Source organism: Myiozetetes cayanensis, unplaced genomic scaffold (assembly GCF_022539395.1).
Source record: "Myiozetetes cayanensis isolate MyiCay16 unplaced genomic scaffold, myiCay2020 scf5-8, whole genome shotgun sequence".
NCBI classification, from domain to species: Eukaryota; Metazoa; Chordata; class Aves; order Passeriformes; family Tyrannidae; genus Myiozetetes; species Myiozetetes cayanensis.
Window position 1 is genome coordinate 64,927,020 of NW_026087742.1, and position 19,227 is coordinate 64,946,246.

At 34.6% G+C, this 19,227-nt stretch overlaps 1 protein-coding gene across 6 annotated transcripts in view; it reads right to left on the reverse strand.

Annotated features, from left to right (window-relative positions):
• DACH1 (dachshund family transcription factor 1) overlaps positions 1-19,227 on the reverse strand; it is a 350,977-nt gene that overhangs the window by 15,503 nt on the left and 316,247 nt on the right. For 2 of the 6 annotated variants that reach the window (XM_050332380.1, XM_050332377.1), the window contains one exon: positions 17,133-17,199. The exons of the other annotated variants lie outside the window; for them this stretch is intronic. In XM_050332380.1, coding sequence (XP_050188337.1) covers positions 17,177-17,199 — 23 coding nt within the window. In that variant the 3' untranslated portion in view covers positions 17,133-17,176. The remainder of the gene's footprint in view (positions 1-17,132; positions 17,200-19,227) is intronic. 6 annotated transcript variants of the gene reach the window in all.

The following is a 19,227-nucleotide window of genomic DNA, read 5'->3' on the forward strand; positions in this document are numbered from 1 at the left end:
CTTGAATTACATGAAGGTTGAATTGTTTTATGTTATTCTTAATCATATCAATATAAAAATAACCACTGCTAGAAAATACTATTTTTAAAATTACAATAGAGATTTGGCATAGTAATTGCTTGCTTTTCTGGTTTACAATGATTAACTGATATGAATATTAGACACATATTAAGAATTTGTTTATCTTAAAATAAAGTATTATAAATATTTCCTGTTTCTGAGGGATGCAAAACCACCTTTTTTTCATCTTACTGCCAAAGAGAGAAGGAACAAATCTAAAATCTTTGGTCACTTTTATATTAAAACATCAGATCCTCCAATAGTTAATATAGCTTTATTGATGGTAAGTGTATCCTTTTTTTCCTCTTTTTTTACTGCTTCAACTGACAAAATAGAATGATTAAGTTGGAGTGATATTTTGGGAAGATGATTCCCTTCTTAACTCTTAACACTGCACAAAGTGCTGCCTGCCTGATAAAATTTCACCAAATTTTATTTACATTTCAAGTCTAACTGCTTGCTTGCCTCTTGAATGTTTTAAATGAATGCTGAACTCTCATTCTCTTTAATAGCATTTCTGACCCCTCAGTTAGGTTTAAGACTGTAAAACAGGGACTGTCCCCTACCGCATCACAATTCTGTCATTCATTAATATACCACTTTTGATCTTACTCAGAATAATTGAGGTAAGTCAGGCAAGCTACCTTTATACAAAATTTAGGCTATCAAGTATTCGTTTGCTAAATCCCATAAAATATTTTCCCTTCTATTCTCCTGTACAAGATTTGAAACTAACTATAATGAGTTGATAATAGTTGTAAATTGCTGTATCTTGCATCACCTCTCTTTGCCACTTTTGAATGCCTGGGACTCTGATCCATCACCAAAGAAAATATAAAAGCAGAAGTTAATAACATAACTGAACTTCTACTGTGCCTTTCATCCAAGATCCAGAATACTTTACAAATATTAATTAAGTTTCACAACACCCTTGTGAGATACCAAAGCTTTGGTGTTGCCATCAAGAAATCAGTAAATATTTCTTTCTTTATGCATAAAAATTTGGTTTTGGCTTAAGGCATTGGTTAAAATGCACTGAAGCGTGCAAAATGAGCCATTCCTTTGCCACATCATTCAAGAGCAAAACATCAGACCTAAAGCACATAAGCAATCCCAAAAAATGCTATCATCTTACTTGTGAAATTGGTATTATCCACTTGATTCTTAGCTGAAAAATGTAAAATGAGCAAGGACAATGACTCCTTAGCATATATTTCCTGTGACTTTGACACATGCTACATCAATCCTTTGCTATTAGACTATATTGGACTATAACTACAATTCCTGCTATGAAATGGATTTATTGTATGGGAAACACACCAACACCAAAAAAAACCAAAAACAAAACCAAAAAAACAACCAACAACAACAACAAAAAAACACAACAAAAAACCCACAACCAAACAACCAGAACCGAATTCAGCTTTTCTGGAATGTGACTGAGTTTACTATATTTGTTTGTAGTCTACACAGAGGTACTCTAGTTATGCTCTTTCCATTGCCAGAGGAGAAATACAGACACCCACATGATAATGTGGGGGGTTGTATGTAGACACTTCTTTCTGCTCCCTCCACTGAGGGTCAAGGGTAACAAGCACAGATGAAGACGTCTAACACTGAAGACTTCTATGCTTCATCAGGTTAATGCCAACCCTTGTCTTATTTTCAAGTATAACTACATTTAAAAGGTGAAACACTTACTAGTTGTATGTTAGGAATTAGTAATGGCATAGTAATATAGCTACAGTAATAAATTGCAACTGTATCAGTAATATGATACTATTTTCCCTTCTAGAGTTCTGTGATACTTGATCTACCTCTTCTTCTCAAATTATGTCTGCTTTTGTTCTTATTTCAGAATTTTAGAATGCTTCTTTAGACTTGTTTCATCTCACGGTAGCATTCAATTGAAATAAATGCTGCAAAGTTTCAGTACTAATGCAGAATTCAAGTTCTCCTTTCTATATTTGAGGGTCATGCTTTAAGCAACTCTCAGAACTGTAGAGAATTATATGAAATAGAAAAGGAATTGCCAGGCTTGGATATTTTTCCAGAACTGATGCACAATTACTCATTTCCAACACCAGTAGTTACAAGAAGTGACTGAAACGCAGCTGCTCGTAGTGTGTTTACTGTCACAAGTGATGTTGGAATTCTGAGGCAAGCGAAAAGGAAAATACACAACAGATGAGATTCATCACATTAACTTCAGACACCTGCACTGTAGATAGCTGTGTTTGAGATGGTTTTGTAGGCTCCCTTTACAAACAATGAAGAAACTTGGAAGTAATGATTCATTTTCTTCAAAGGGAAAAATGTGTCTATTACTTTAATAGGAGTCCAGCCAAATAGTTCAGATAAAGACATCTACCCTACAAATGTGTGAAGTGGAACACATCCCTCCCATATTGTTTGGGTATTTTATAGATAATTACATTGCCTCAGCAGCTATTCCACACCTTCATAACACTGAACAATATGCATACTGCCATTTTGGTATCAGCAAAGTCTCACTATATCTTATCAGCTGAACAAATTATAGGATAATGTAGTAAAGAACACATGACTGTATAAAATCTTGATAGCTTAAACATCTCATTTCTCAAATTCTTTATACAATGAGTGCTGTATCTTAAAGCACTCTTAAAGAGCTACTTTTTGGTCTCTGTAGAGCTGGCTTTCTAAGGTATTGCATGTCTAAAATGAATACAAACACATTCATATGTTTATAAACTTCTTGTTCAAAGATTTAAGCAAATGTAGGCATACTGAAAAGCAGTAAAAATCCCATCGTGCTGTTTCACTGTGCAAATATAATTTCTTGCATTCTAAATCCTGAATCATTTTTTATTTCAAGTATACTTTCCTTATTCCAATAATATTATTCTCATCCTTGAAGAAAATGAAACTCCATTTCACCAGTCTGACTAAGCACAGTGTTAACATTTCATATCGATGCTATTATATTTTAAAAATACTTTGCTCTTCTTTGTCCATAGACACTATTTCCAGCAATATTAAGTAGATAACAGATTACCCTGAGATTCTAGGTGGTCCCCTTTTTAAGTAATAGTCTTCACCTTTGTCCCAAAACACCTAATCATTGTCCTCTTACACCTATTCTTTTTACAGAAATAGCTCTCTGCAAAGTACTTAATTTCTTTTAATCTCCTCGCACTTCTGTATTCAAATTTTGTACAAAACTTCAATATTGATTTTTTTGCACTGCTTATTCTCTTTCTGGATGTCTAGGCATTTTGGATACTGCCTCAAAGTTGCTGATTACTGCAACCTGTCATTTAACTAGGTCCTCTGCCACTACTGTCCTTTGCAACTGTTACTGTCATCAGTCTTACTCCAGGTTCAATCATTAAATGTCAGGCAGTAAGTCACAAACTGGTGGTTTTTTTCTCAACTGTTAGTCTTCTGGAGGATAAAAATCTCACATCATGTACAAACTGCACCAATATGTTAATTCCAACCTATGATGCTAGTTTCTTTTAATATGCATATTGTTCTATAAAAGATGTTATGTCTCATAGGTTGACAATAATAAAATACCAAAATGTTTACCTTGTCATCTCTACTTGTAAAATTAAAAAAAAAATAATTATCATCAATTAAGATGAAATTGAAATAATTTAAAAGCCCTTGAAAACTTTTAGTAGAGTGAATAGCATTTCTCCAATTTTAAATGTTGCTGTACTCAAAATGACACAGAATGTGCAATAATGTATTTGTTTTTCAGATACTGTAGGTCTGAAGAGATTTTTTTGTATACTTCAATTATAAAAACATTTAAAACATACAAACTTGTGCAATTTTTATTTTAATGAAGATGAGAAGTTCATTAACGAAGATAAATATTTCATTAGATGTTAAATAAAACAAAGAGATTTTTTGGCTTCTCTCAGCACAAAATTCCTTTGAAAGATTAATTAATACATGCAAATTATGCAAATTAGACCCATGCAAATATTTTATGAAGACAATTAAGGGAACCATTAATTACTGCTTTTTTTGCTTCAGTGAGATTCATTCATTTAATTTTAATTTCACTTTAACTGTTTTGATGTATAATCTTGCAGCTAAGAACTTTATCTTTCCTAGTGGGTCACTTAAACTTATAAATTTCATCAAGTGAGCAGCAACAGAAATCTGTAAAGATATTCTCTGGGCTATGTTTAGTATCAAGAGAAATTTTTGACACAATGCACTCCTAGAAACTGCAAAACTGGAAGGGAATGTGAGCTCATTCTTGGACAAGGTTCAACTGCTGGAAAAGCAATTAATTTGCTTTGGCTGTGCTAATATAGGGGAATTAGAAAGTGTGACACAAGACAAATAGAAATAATTAGTTCTCCAAAATGATGTTCTCATTAATATGGTTTGAACAGTAGAAATAAAAAACATTATTGTGGCATGTCTGCATTCTGTCCCTAGCCACAGGAGGTAGGAAAATGCAAGATACAGCATTTTTTTCACTTTTGTAGTTTGTATGGTGGAGATATTTATTTCTAATTTTTATTGTAGGTTTAAAAGAAATCAAACTATGGACCTGATTCTGTTATCTAAAACCTACTGCACTGGCATAAAGCATGAGGGATCTCTAGGCTTCTTCCTGTTAAAAGATGAAGGCATAAATATATAACTGACTAGGTTTTTCACAACACTCAAGTTCCTAAATTGAAACTTTTATTTCAATATTGTTCATTTAAATCATATTTTATTATATATAATACACAAGATATAATGTGCTTATTCTCAGCTTAAGCTACTGTAGTAAAAGATTGCTTTAGCAAAAGAGTTTACGATATCCTTTCCAAATCTGGTAACATAATTTTCTTTTTCCTTAGTGTGAATATACATACATGCATTTGACAAAGTATAGAGAAGTGGATTTTCAGTTGATCTCCTTTACATTTACACCAATGCAAAACAGGTTTTCTACAAGCAGTGGAAATCATAGCTGGCACTCTTCACAAAACAGGCTGCTAGAAGGCTGTTATGAACATCTGCTCGCTTACATTCTTTATTTCTTACTTTCTTGCAGAATTAAAGGTAATGGAAGATTACATGGCCCCCTTAAAATATTAAACTTCCCCCCCCCCCCCGCAGGTGATACGCCTCCCAGCTGCTTACCAAGTTTCAATTAAAGGCGCCTCCCTTTGAAAGTTTTGCTGTGTACATACCTTTTATCTGGAAACAGACATTAAAGTGCAAGAACTTGATTTAATTTATTTCTTATTTCAACTAGATGGCAAATCTATAGCATCTGACAGGAACTGAGATTTTTCTCTTTAAATGCAACAAGGAGAGAGAAAATGTGGCCATGCCTTGACATTTTTTGACAGTGATTACTACAATTAACAAAATCCTGAAATGCAATTGCCACAGAGGTTTAGCAAAATTACCCAATAAAATTTCTAGAACTTACACTGTAATAATTCACTATAAAAAGTCTTGTCTTTAGTGACATTATTGATATGAGGAAAAAGTTAAAATCTATGAAACCTTCCTATTCTTTGAATAGTTATTCTTTAAAATACGTATATAATTTACTAAGAATGTGTCTATAATTTGCTAAGAATGTTAATTTGCTAAGAATGTGTCAGTCAAATACATGGCTGAATAACCAAAATCCTTGCAAAATGCTGGGAAGTACCTTCTTCCTTGGCCATCAATTCCATTGCTAGCTCTTTTTTGCAAACTTTTATTAAATGTGTCTGTCTTTAAAGATTTCTTTCTAAATAAATATTAGAACTAGCACCTCATACCCTACCTGCTAGATTTTTCTAGACTAGCCTTTCCTAAAAGGTGTTTGGTACTCAAATATTGTTCTCCCTTTGTAAGAATCTTCTTATTCTCCCTCCACATGGCTAACTTCTTTCTCAGTTTGACATTTTTGTCTTCTTCCAACTTTCCATTTTAATTTCTTAGGTCTGCTATTTTCTTCCCATTGTCTCTCTCTCCATACTTCATATCTGAGTAGTCTAATCTACAAACTTAAATTTAGTCATCATATCTAAGTTGACAATTGACACAGCCCTTTGTACTCCAGGTCTGTTCCCTTCTGTCTGACATAAAACCCCCGTCTGCTTTTTTGATCCTCTGTGTGAATGTGTCACTACTCTGACAATCTTAGTTTGAGAAAACAGAACTGTTAATCATTCATTCACCTCTTCAGATTCTTCCTCATCTTCCCCACTACTACTTCTCTTAATCACTATGAACTACTCTTTTAATCTTGTCTGTCAGTAAAGTTCAAAATCAAGATATCCTGTTTGTTTGTAACTTCTGACTCTTCATTACAACTGTGTCTAAATTTATTCTCACAAAAAGTCCCTGACCTTTATTTTCCTATCCCTCTTTCTAGCTATATATTCAAATGTTGTTTTTCCTCATATCTTACATACTACAGTTTCTGTCTCAGTTGTATAAACAAATTTGTATGGCAAAAATATTTTCCTAGTCTGCGTCTTTGAATTGTCACTTTTTAATTCCTTCAGTACCTCTTCCCTTTTAACAAGTAGGTACACAGTACCTGAAAGTTTTTGACTTACCCTTCACCTTGTGCATTACTCCTCATCAAAATGCTTCAACCTGGAGCGATGTTTTCAAATAAACATCCTCACAAGTTTTTTCCCTATTGTTCTACCTAATTAAGAAGATCCTCATGCAATGTTTACAAGACAAACTCACTACAACCCTTCTGGTCTGAAGTCTAGATTTGTAGGTGAGTCTGACAGCAAGAACTCAGATCAGGAATGATACCTGAATCTGTAATGTAATCAGAATACACGCTCATGGACCCATATACCTTCCCACATAAATTGAAGTCATTTACCAGCCCAGTCACCAACATCTCACAGTCATCATATCACCTCAAATAGTATTTGTGTAAAGTTTTAAGGGAAATGACATCACTTGGCTATATTTCTTTAATAATTTTTGTTCACTTGGTCATGAATGGGACAGTAATTTCCATTCAACTGTAGGGGATGTAATTAGGGATGATCATATCAAAACATTTAATGAACGCTATCGCTATTGCCTCATTGCCAGTGTGAGATAGATTCACCTCTTAGAAACACTTTGAATGCTCTTTCATGTAAAATATTGTCGTTGCCATAGCATACTTGGGGACAGATGTGCACTTGATGGGTCAGGTTTAATCAAATGTTACATCTTCTTTGTGTTTTTTGACAGAAACATTGAAGGAACAGTCTGTAGTAATGCATGCATGCTTTCAGCTCCTGAAGAACAGAAAGGTCATACTGGTGTATCTTCACTTCTATGAGTAAAAAAGTATAGCAGGTGTTGAGCCTGTGTGTACAGCAGGAAGCTGAAGAAAAAAAAATTCAGTGGAACTTTGGTGTTAGGAAGCTGGCAGAACCTACATAAATTAAATAATCCATTCACTGTTATTGTAGCTTCAAACCTTTTAAATGTCTTTGTGCAAGGTCTTTTAACCAAACGGGGTATATTTATATAGCAGTACCAGAATCCAGAGTTTATGTCAGGTCTTTTTTACAAAAGCTGAACACATAGGATCAACTTAGTATATGAGGGGTAATCATCAAATCAAGTATTAATCAAATAATGCTAAGCAGAATATGTTTTTGTATTTTCAAAGCTTTGTCTAAAGACTTGAGAAGACTCAGACCAGGTGCACTTTGTTATTACCCTGATATTCACAGAGGTTTGCCATCAGTTTGAGCAAGTGCAGAGCAAGCACGGATGATGTGCTACATGTATTCTGTTAGCATGGAGTTTGGGTACATAAATCCTATTACCAATATTCAAGTTGGTAAATTCCATCTAGTTTTCCGTATGTCTGTTCAATGAGAAAGTATGGTGGAACATATAAAAGGGAGGGCAAAACATAAAGGGCAGAATAAAAATTTTAGCTCTTACAAGATTTAGGTTCAGTCTCTGATCTACCAAAGATTTCCAATATATCCATGACCAATGTCCATAGCCCCTCTATGATGTAAAGATAATTGCTTTGTTCTGCATCTCAGGAATTATTTCCTGATGTGAAGATTAAATCTATTAAAGATTGCAAAGTTGATCAGATATTACAATGATAACATTTCTACTAGCTTTCCAGTTATTCCTGGAACAGCTCAAAACAATTGATCTGAGACAGACCACAAGTTTGCAAACTGGAATCAGTAACATAAATAAATAAATAAATACATATCTATTTACTAAAACTTACATCCATGCAGAAACATTATAATAGATTAAGTATCCTCTGAAAATAAATAACCACAATTTAAGAGACTAATTTTGGAGTAGCTAATTTTTGTAGATTTACAAAATTAGTGCTTTCTCATGAATAATCTGTCCTTAAACAGCTTCTCAGACCTATTATGCACAAACACGCTTTCCTTCAACTTGATGCCTGATTTTGTTTTCTGTTTTGATATAAATATTTATACTGACAATTGAAAATAATTACACAGTCTTAATAAATAAATTCTGTTGAATGCCTGCAAAAGACCAGATTTGATTCTTTAGCTATTTCTTTATATGATTACTCTTGTAAGCTTCATGGCAAAACTGAATTATTTGTTCTAACTTAAAAAAAGAGAGGTAGATAAGAAAAGATTTTAAAATAGAGTGTACAGATAGAAGTAAAGATGTTTCAAACAACACAGAAAGTACTAGAATATGCTAAGACATATTAACAAAGTTCTGGGCTGGCATATCCAGGACCATATCTCTATTTGGCCCAAGGGCTGCTACTGAGTCACACATGGTAAATATTATGAGATCTTTTTGAAAGTCAGTGAGTTTGGGTTTCTTTAAAAATAATTTTTAAAAAACACAAATAAAAGAAAAATACTTTTTCTCTATATCTTACTTTTTCTTATCTCAGTCAAATACAACGTAAAATACAAGCTAGTCCACAGATAAAAGGACAACAAGATATAGAGAAATTGCCTCATGAATGTCTGTTAGTAAAAATGGTAGAATAGTGGCATAGACCTTCCCTTTAGAATTAATATAGCAATAAATACACTTTTAGTCAATATATATAATAAGCTATAAATTTCCATTTAATAAAACTCAAGTACAGAATGTAGTATGTTCACATGTGTTCTAAATGAGTAAAAACGGATTGATTCAATATGTGGTGTAATTTGAGTCAGCCTTCCATATCCTGCATAGCTTCTAACTGCTGCTCCAGAAAGGCCTGGATCTTCTGGAGGCATGATTAACCCCAGGCAGATGTCTCAGATGCACTAGAGCATCTCAAATGGCACTGTTCATCTACTTGTGAACAACCAAATCACTTTTTAAGAACTGTAAGAATTAATGTTAAAATATCTTAACTTTCCTCTAAAGACCTCGTTTCAGAGTTTCTGACATGCAGGGAAGAGATGGGAAGTTGACTATGACCTTACTTGGTCGATTAGCTCACGTGGCTTGCTTAGAAATTTTCTCTTTGTTGATGCAGGTGGTTGCTGATAATCAAAAAGGGCCACTGAGCAGGATGGCCACAGTTCATATTTAATGGTTGAAGTCTGACTGAACTTAAAATTCAAGATTTGAAATTTAATCTGGATTTGATGCTTCTTTTTACCTACCCAAGCTGTAACATCTTTCAGGAAGGAGACATGGATCTCCCTGTCTATAACAGATTTCCTCCTATGAGTGCTAAATGGATAAAGTAACTTACCTGCCACTAGTTTTCATTACTAGTTCTCCAAAGCACAATAGTTTTAGCAGAACTGAAAATTATTATTTTGGTGTAAGAGTTGTCTCCCTAATGCTTCACACAACAAGTCCCAAGGGAAGTGCATCTATTAAAAAAAACTCAAACCATTAAATATTTTGACATCTGTTGATGGTGATGTCTTCATGATTTAATAGAAGAATGGAACACTAATATTGACAGACAAAATTCCTTTACATGGGTACGATAAACAAACATCAGGAATATTTTAATCTTTATAGAAGTTTAAAAATGCCAAGAAACAGTCTTCTTTATGGCACATCTTAGCATGACATGATGCCACTTTCCAGCACTTGCCTAAGACATAGTAAATGTGGCTGAGGGGAAAAAAAAAGAAAGAGATAAAGGGACAGCTCTCTACACACTCCAGAAGCAAACACTGATAAACAGCTTAAAGCCAGCAGACCTAGCTCCTCAACCAAGCTCAGGATTATAGTTCAGCTGTGAATGAACCAGAAATACACTTTATTTATATCTTTTTCATGACAGGCTACAGAAGCACCATTTCACTGAAATGATGTTTTTTAATCAATTTTTCATCCTGTTTTTTAAAAAAAACAAGCGTATTGGTTCTTTCTCTGGAAGGGAAAAAGCTTTTTAGCCAATGAGGGACTACGCTAGAAATGTGTGTTTTACCTGCCTTTTCAGGTTTCAGCTATCTTCTGAGGGAGAAGACAAATGGAACAGAGTACTTATGAGAAAAAAAATATGTAGAATGGTGGCTCGTAGTGCACATCCTTCTTAGGTAACAAGAAGTCTATTTGGTAAGAATGCATCCGTCTAATCCTTTCCTCTCTGAATAATATGGACATGTAGGGTGAATAAAAATGAAAGTTGAAACAATTCTATATAAAGCCTTAATAGCCTCTTTGGAGTGCAATGTGGGTTTTTTTAATATTCTTATTGTCCTGAATTTTCCCACTTGACTCTGTTCATGCTTAGTCATTAATTTTACACATAGTTCCTTTAAAAGTGAACTAAAGTACCATGTTGCAAGAAGGTCTGATTGATTAATCATTTATCTCAGTAGAAAAGTCAGGAACATATTTGATTTCCAGCAGCTTCATATATATATACAGCCATAAAATGAGACGTAAATTGCAATAGATAGCAATTTCAGATAAAATGTGAACAATTTTGTGTAAGAATATAAGTGTTACATGAGACGACTCTGTAAGAGTATGTTGCAACATATATGTAACTATAACTATATATTAACTCTATGCCCTTTCTTTGCTTTTTGGGTGGTAGATAACAGGATTATGTACCTTGAAGATTAAAGGTGTAGCTAACAATGACCTATGGACACAATGAAACAATTGTCTATTTATAGGTTACTGCCTGCAATCAATACCACCTTCTGTTTAAGTTAATCAATGTTGTCTTTAATTGATTAGCTTGGGTTGAAAACCTGCCAAAATGCAGGGGAACAGGGAACCTACTTATTGCTATTTAGTTTCCACGCATTGTACGACAAGTTCAGTATTTATCCATGGTCAATGAAATATGAAGCAAAATAAATTTTTAACATCTGTTTCCTCATTGAGTATTCCAATTTCAACAGCAGAAGACAGACAAACTTGCAAGAGATGTTATAAATGTCTACTACAGAAGCCAGGTTTAAGAGATGAACTAAATTGGATAGTCTGCCAAGCCAAATAATCAGTAAAAGAAGTGTCTTTGAAATGTGTGAGCTGGTAGAACTAGTACGGCTTACTCTTGTTAGGAGAAATAAAATAAAATATTTAAATTAGTGTACAGAGAGAAAGCCAAGCTCTTTTGAAAATGTACAAAAATTAGAGAACCTATTTTCAGAGATATATCTTCTGCAACAGTAATGAAATTCAAAGTGGTGCACACAGATTAATGTTGTTATTTATTATTATGTATATAATTTCATTGAAGTGCATAGCACTGTACACATGAATAATAAGTGCATGACCCCGACATTAATACAAGGTGTTACACATTGCAGTCAAAAAGCAGCTGAAGTTTAAGGCACTAATCAGAAGGAAAATGAAGCGTTATGTGTTACTGCAAATAGGAACAGTATTTAACCAGTAAACATTAAGACTGAACAAAAAAAATAGAATCGGGTGATCAAAGGGAGTTAGTAAAGCAGCTCCACTAAATGTCATGGAGGGTTAGACACTAAACTTCTAACAGTTTCTCCCCCCTAAGACCACTACTCAGTCTGAAGATAATTTTTTTTTTTGAGCATAAGACAGACAAAAGAGTAATGCAGAAAGCACACTACCCTTCAGCTTCCAGAGCTGAAGAGTGCATGTGCATACGTTTTTCACTGCTACATCAATTTGTCTGACAAATTCTGACATGCAGAGAAGGATCAATAACAAAACAGCAGATATCACTCCCCAGTGAGTCACTAAAATGGTGTCGCTCCATTCTGTTGTCTCTTCCACATATTTCTGGTAGCTCCAATCACTGTTCTTACCTCTAACACCTCTAGCACTAGAGGTGCTAGAATAATCTGAAGGAGAGCAGTCACATTACAGAGACTTACATCTGCAAAAAACTGTAGAGATCGAAACCATTTGTCTTACTGACCTTTAGAAACCTTAAGAATGGAAAACTTAAGAAACCTGATAATCAGATGGGTAAAAAGAAAAATACAAAATCTATCTGTCAGATTGCTGAAAGTCACATTATCACAAGACATGGTATATCACACAGGCAGACCTCCTTACTGTTAGTTGACTCTTAAGCTGAAAAATTACCTTTGTTGACAAATGAAAATTATTAGGTTCTTTGGTTTTGATTTTTCTTTTTTAAATCTGGCTTAATGGAATAACATGCTAAGTGGCCTAAAAAATCACAGAAATTCTCATCTCCAAGAAAGTCAGTCCATGTTTTGTCATTGCTGCTTCACAGAACCTTTTTATATTTCTACAGGTCTAGAATAGTCATCTGTTTGTTTCCATAAACAGCCTAGCTAAGTAGCAGATGTTTCCTTGGGCAGTTATTCAACATATCTAGAAAAAAAAATCCCTTTGCCTTCCAGGCTTCTGACAGCTTTGTTTCCAGCTCCTGACTTCTTTTCCCCGCTGAAATGTTCAACCTTTATAGCAAGCGCGCACAACAGGTGGGCCGTGGGTCTCTTGCAGCTTGAAAAACCATTTGTTTGGCCCATCAGCTGCTGAGAAGCATCATGTACTGTTTGATTTGCCCAGCTGCCAAGAGGCAGCAACAAGATGTCCAGCAGAAAATGCATATCTCCTGGCTTGTCACTGATCCCTCAGAATGCATGTACCTCCTAGTCAGCCACCTGGTCAACCAGCAGCCACATGGCTCTGGATCATACACACACATTGCCTTGCAGGTCAAGGAAGTGGCAAATTAAGAAATATTTGGGATATTCAGAAGTATTATTTTGCAGGGAGGGAGGTGAGATGGAGGTGAAGGAAAATGAGAAAACAATAGTACAGGGAAAGCCAAAAACAGTGTTGAAATGGGTTGAGAGAGAAGAAGGAATGTCATATGTGAAAGAAAATGTATTTTCATTCTGCAAACAACCCAGTACATCTATTTGAGAATCTTACCTCTATACTAAGCTCAAGCACCTTTCTGATAGAAGTCCCATGCAAATAATAAATGAATAACAACAAATCCACAGGACTTACTAAGCAGTGATAAAAATGGAATACCTTATGAGCAAGTTTCAATTGAATAAAAATGGAGAATTTACAAGTTGATACAGAGAGAGAGATATTTAGCAGTTCTAAGAGTTTTAATGAGTCAATAAGGCAAGAAAAATCTTGGTAAAATGTATAACGAATCAGGTGCTTTTCTTGGGTTTAATCAATTAATACTTTGGAGAATATAAGGCAATCAGTTTACATGGTATTATACAGATGGATGAGGTCATCTTTAGGCAGCTATAGGTGCAAATGGAATTGCTTTTCATTAAGGGGAACATGGAAGGGAACAGACAGAAATGCAAAGATAGGAGATAGAAGCTCAGTGAGAAAGATGCAATTATTGAAGGGACTTATTGAAGGGACTCTAAAGAAGGATATTGGATAAAGGAAATGGACTTGATGCTGATCAAAGTCAATATCATGAGCAAAATAAATGAAGAAAAGACTAAAGAAAAGACATTTTAGTTAAATGTGCTGCAAAGAGAACTGCTGTCCCCAGAAAAGAAATATATGTCCTGTCATTTGAGGATATTGAAAACTATTTTTTAAAAATCATTAGTTAATTTGAGAGTAGTCTTGCACTGGAAAATGTATCCTATATATGATTAGCAGCCAACAGTAATCTTCTTTAAGTCTACAAACAGGAACTCATAAAAATACTCAAGATTTACAGAAATTAGGACAAGAAGTCTGATGCAATTAGAATTGGAAATAAGGACAGAAAATGTGACTAGGGGGAGTGACTGAGACTGGTTAAACACACAGGTAGATACACAGAAACCAGGGCACTGGAAGACACTGTGAAACGGAATATGTAGTGAAAAACAGATGGCTGACAGTAACTGAGACTGAAGTTGGGAGACTGACTGATTTGTATTAATAGACAAGAACAGAACCCAGGGGCTGATAATAGAAGGAAAGAGGGGACAGAGCACAGATAGGGCATGAAATTCAAGTAAAGTCATCTGAGGTCTCTTAGAGGAAGAAATCTTGACAAGTAACTGGGTATGAGGCATATAGATAGGACTTTATGAGTCAGTATCTGGAGCCATCTGGATCTTGATTAACAAGGATATTAGGCATAAGAAGTCAAAACTAGAGGCTGGAATTATGACTGGATATAAAAAGAAACTCACATTGAAAGGTGAGAGAAAAAAAGGGGCAAGAAAGAGATTCTAAAATTTGGAAATTGATATTGGGACTGATACAAAGCCCAGAGATCAGGAAGAACCAAGAATAAGAAAGCTTGATGGAGACACTGTTAGAAGTCATACAGGTTGCAAGAAAAACGAAAGTAACATTCTGCACCCAAGAGTATGAAATGTATCCCAAGATTGTCTATATTTATACTAACAAGTATAGCAAAACATCATTCCTCAGACCACACTGCTCATAACAATATATAGAATATAATAATTGTAATAATAATTGTAATAATTGTATTCACTGTAATATAATAATATTACAGTTTATCACTTCATTGGTTAGCTTTATCACTGTGACTCTAAAGACTTAATTCCACATGGTTTTCAGATGTTGTCTCAGAGTGAAACTTCTGACTCTGTAGTTTACTTATCAAGAAGAATACCCTAGGAAACAGTTACCTAGGACATTAGTAAAGCAAAATACTCAGCTGTTAGGAAATACCAAAATTAAGATTGAATGTATGAAAGAAATTGAGATAATAATTCACAGCTCTTCTACAAAGTGTGATGTCTAATGATGGATGTATTATATATAAACCAGGTATTACACAAAGCATGAGAACACACACTGAGCACTGAAGATGAAGAAAGTATCAGATTGATATCCATTTATGCAACTACATCCTTGTCCCCTGCACTGAATGAGACAGGGTACTGTGAAAAATACAGTATCTAATCATATAATTAAAGATTATATCATGACACATACACAAAGATAGTTGAACAAAGGTGCAGAAGACAACCTTAATTCTAACATTTCCTAATTTTGGAATGCTTGACTTCCCAGACTTGATAACAGCTTTTTCCAATAAAGTTTTTGATCACATAAAAAACATTGTCACATATTTCCACACACTTTTGTCCAAGATTTATACATCACAAATGGGAATGTGTGCACAAGCTTCACAAAACCACCAAAAGTTCCTTTTCAGTGTGGAAGTCCTTCAGATAGCTATCTTTCAAACACAAATATAGCAAGAAAGAATCAAGTACTATCATTTGCCGAGATTATTACACAAGATTTTTCTTGTTGAAAAATAGATTAAACAAGTTTCAAATCAATGCAGAAAACAATTTAGGTTATGTTTCCAGGCAAATGACTTAAGCTGTATCTAAGCAATTTTTATTAATGCAGTGTGCAGCTGTGGGGCAGCTTTCCCCTAGTACTTAGGCAGTAAAATGCACACACTAGGTTCTTGGTATGGGCAAAGTTAAATTCTATTTTCTTTCTCACTCTTCTTCAGTAGCCTTCAAAAGCCTTACAAGGAACCTCATATGGGACTATGCAGTCAGTGTGCTGAGTTGTTGCAGCTTTATTTTTCTATTCCTGAATCTGTCAACATCTCTATGTCCTGCCTTGAGAAGGTTGGATTGCCCTGGAGGTTTTGTGTGTGTGGTAGCTGAGTGGGTCCTTTTCTTACATCAGAAAAACATAGTCTGAAGCCACTTGGTATTATACTTGACTGTACTGTTAATATGAGCCTACAGAAGAGGTGGAGATCTAAAATAAAGGCAAGAAGTCAGTGGGAAAGGGCTTAGAAAGCAGAAGTTAATTTTTCTAATGGCCAGAGAGAAAGATAGCAGACATAGCTGGAGAAAGGCTGATAATGTGTTAGAAGAAAAAATAATATTTGCAGCAGAATAAGGAAATGAGGTATGAAATTTTAACTGATGGAAAAAGACAACAAAATTTGTTTTGGAGGAGTATGCATCGTCAAGGAAAAAACTGATTGAAAATGGAGCAGGATGGGAAAATTTTGAGGGCAGGTCAAATGCAAAGGGTCTCTTTCAAAACAAACAGACATTTGAGGAGAAAAAAGATAGGCCTGAGAATTCATGGGAATGAGCAAGGTGAGAAAATCTAGGAGAAAATGATGGAGTTGATTTCAGAAGCAGCTGGAAGGATGGCATGTAGAGGTTGGAAATTATTGGAAGAAAGAAGAAAAAATACAAGCTGAAGCAATAGCTAATAAACAGTAAAGAAATGGAAAAGACAAACAAAATAGCAGTATGAGAGAGGGAAAATTTGATTAAGCTTCCTGTTCTTATCAGGATAGCTTTGGGACAAAAGCACAAAACAATCTGTGAGTGATTTGGGAAAAGGAAGACATGACAGGGACACCACAAGAAAAGAATGGTCAATGGGGAAGACAGTGCAGGACTAGAACATTTTTAGATGATCTTAGATAATGTGTAAAGGGAGGGATGCTTAAATGTAATGAAGATGAATGTACAGGAATTGGGAGGGAAATAGAAAATTGGTAATATGGGATTTATATAAGAAAATTAAAAATGATAATGTAGGTAGGCAAATACATGCTAAGCAACCAGATGAGGAAGGAAAAGACCAGTGGAAATAAGAGAGTAAAAGCGGCAGTTAATGTCATTGTTCTAGTGCTTAGTAAGAGGTCTGGTAACAAAACAGCATATAAAAATTAAACATTATCTTTGTTATGGTACCTTTTTGTGTGGGATGAGGGGGTCTTGGGAAACCGGATTGGGAGCTAGGCATAGGCATCTAGTGAACCTACAATATGTATGGAGAAGAGGATAATCTGCTTTATTATTATTTTAAACAGAAGCAAAGAAAACATTTAAAACCAGTGCCTACACCAGTTACTAATAACTTAGTATCTGTTTGTACCTCTTAAAAATATGTAAGTATATCTGAGACCCATATTTGAATTATTTATTATGATTACTTCTTAACATTTTATGGATATTTCAGCAAACTGTCATCTACTCACTATTTAAAAAACTCAAACCCAACCCTAAAATATCCTATATGGTTTCTTTCTATAGTCTCATATTCAATTTTCTTTTTATTATTGCTCCCATTTTACAAAAGACTTTACATGAACTAAAAGTGAATCTAAATGAGTGCTACATGATGAAAAATAGAACAGAACATACCTCCTGTATTGACAAATGCAATTATCTTCTACATTTAAATTAGTCCTATTCCTTACTCTCAAAAGCGATACTTAAAAATAGCAACATTAAATATAACTTCAAGTTGACAAGTATCAATTTATTTATAATAAATAGTAGACAAAAACTTTAGTTTTCATTATGAACTTCTCGCATAATATTTTCTTAAATGCTTGAATTACACTCTGTATTTCAAATATTTGACTTCTCTACAGAGCACTGCAGCTTATCCACCTTTGCTTAGTTATAGAACTGCATAGCATGCTCAATACAGCAAACTGAAAAATGATTGTGGATAAAAAGACTATTACCCCAGGCATGTTTTGGTACTGAGACACAAATGTGTTTTTGAGAGGAATAAAAAAGGCATAAGTATTTTCCTAGTAAATATTTTTTTCCCAGAACCTGAAAGGTGCAAGAGGCAGTATTATACTATTTATTATGGAATATAATACATATGGCATAGTATTACATATGAGTAAATAATATTTCTTCTATAGTGCATACTAGAGTATAAAAATATAATTTACAGATAAAATGTAAGGACATAATTGAAATTTTGCATAATTGTGAGAATATGGTCTTTGATGCTCCAAACAAAATCCATTGGAAAACTTTTGTAGAGTTTTGCAGCTAAAGGGCCCCAATTGTACTGAGCATGCTTTATCCCAGTGCTGCAGGAATGAAACAGTTCTTTCCCACCAATTCTTTCTCCTCACTCCTGCCAACAATTGCCATGCTAAATACTGAAATAAGAACAGAAAGCTCTCAGTGCTTCCCTCCCTGATATCCAGGTGGATACATAAGAAGCAACAGAAATGTACTGAAAGCATAGGGAACGTCAGCTTGATAGGGAGACAGGGGAAGCAGAGACTACAAACAGAAACGTGGTTTGCAACAGGGAAGGCTGGTAACAGGGAACGTCAGCGCAGCTCTTGAAATGACTGGACGAGAAGAGGAGGAAACAAGAAGGGCCAGACAGAGCTGGGGGCTGGGAATCACTGAGAGGGAAAGAGCTTGTAATTAAAGAAATAATCAGGGTGGCATGAAACTGAGTTTAGAAGAGTGTCAAGTTAGGAAAAAAGAAGCACAATGTAATGTAGAGCAAGGAAAAGAGTGAGATTAGCAACTGACAAAAAGCTAAGAGGAACAGGGACAGAGACATAGGGATACATAGGAAGGGGGACACAGAGAAAAGTGAGTTTATGGTGAAACAAATTCCTCCTTCCAATATTGGAAGTGAACACAGAGTCCTGACATTTGGCATGACTTGTCTGCTATTAACTGTTTCTTAAACTATTTCTGAAGCCTGTGACCATTTAATGGCTGATCTACAATGAGAATAAGCTCCTACAGTTACATTCATGTCGTAGGGTTACATATTCGGGTAGATCTAGAAGTTCTGAATTATTGTAGGACTCTTAAGCTGAATATATTAAACTATGATAACTTTATTTCTTTCTTCTTTCCTTTTTCTTAAAAATGCTCTGTTTTAGTTATATGTTAAGACTGCAAAGTAGAGATGGGAAATGTCAGAATTAAGGTTGCCATTGCAATATGATTCAATATCACAATTAGAATACATCATGGTCCAGTTTTGAATTAAACAATCATCTGCAGATTT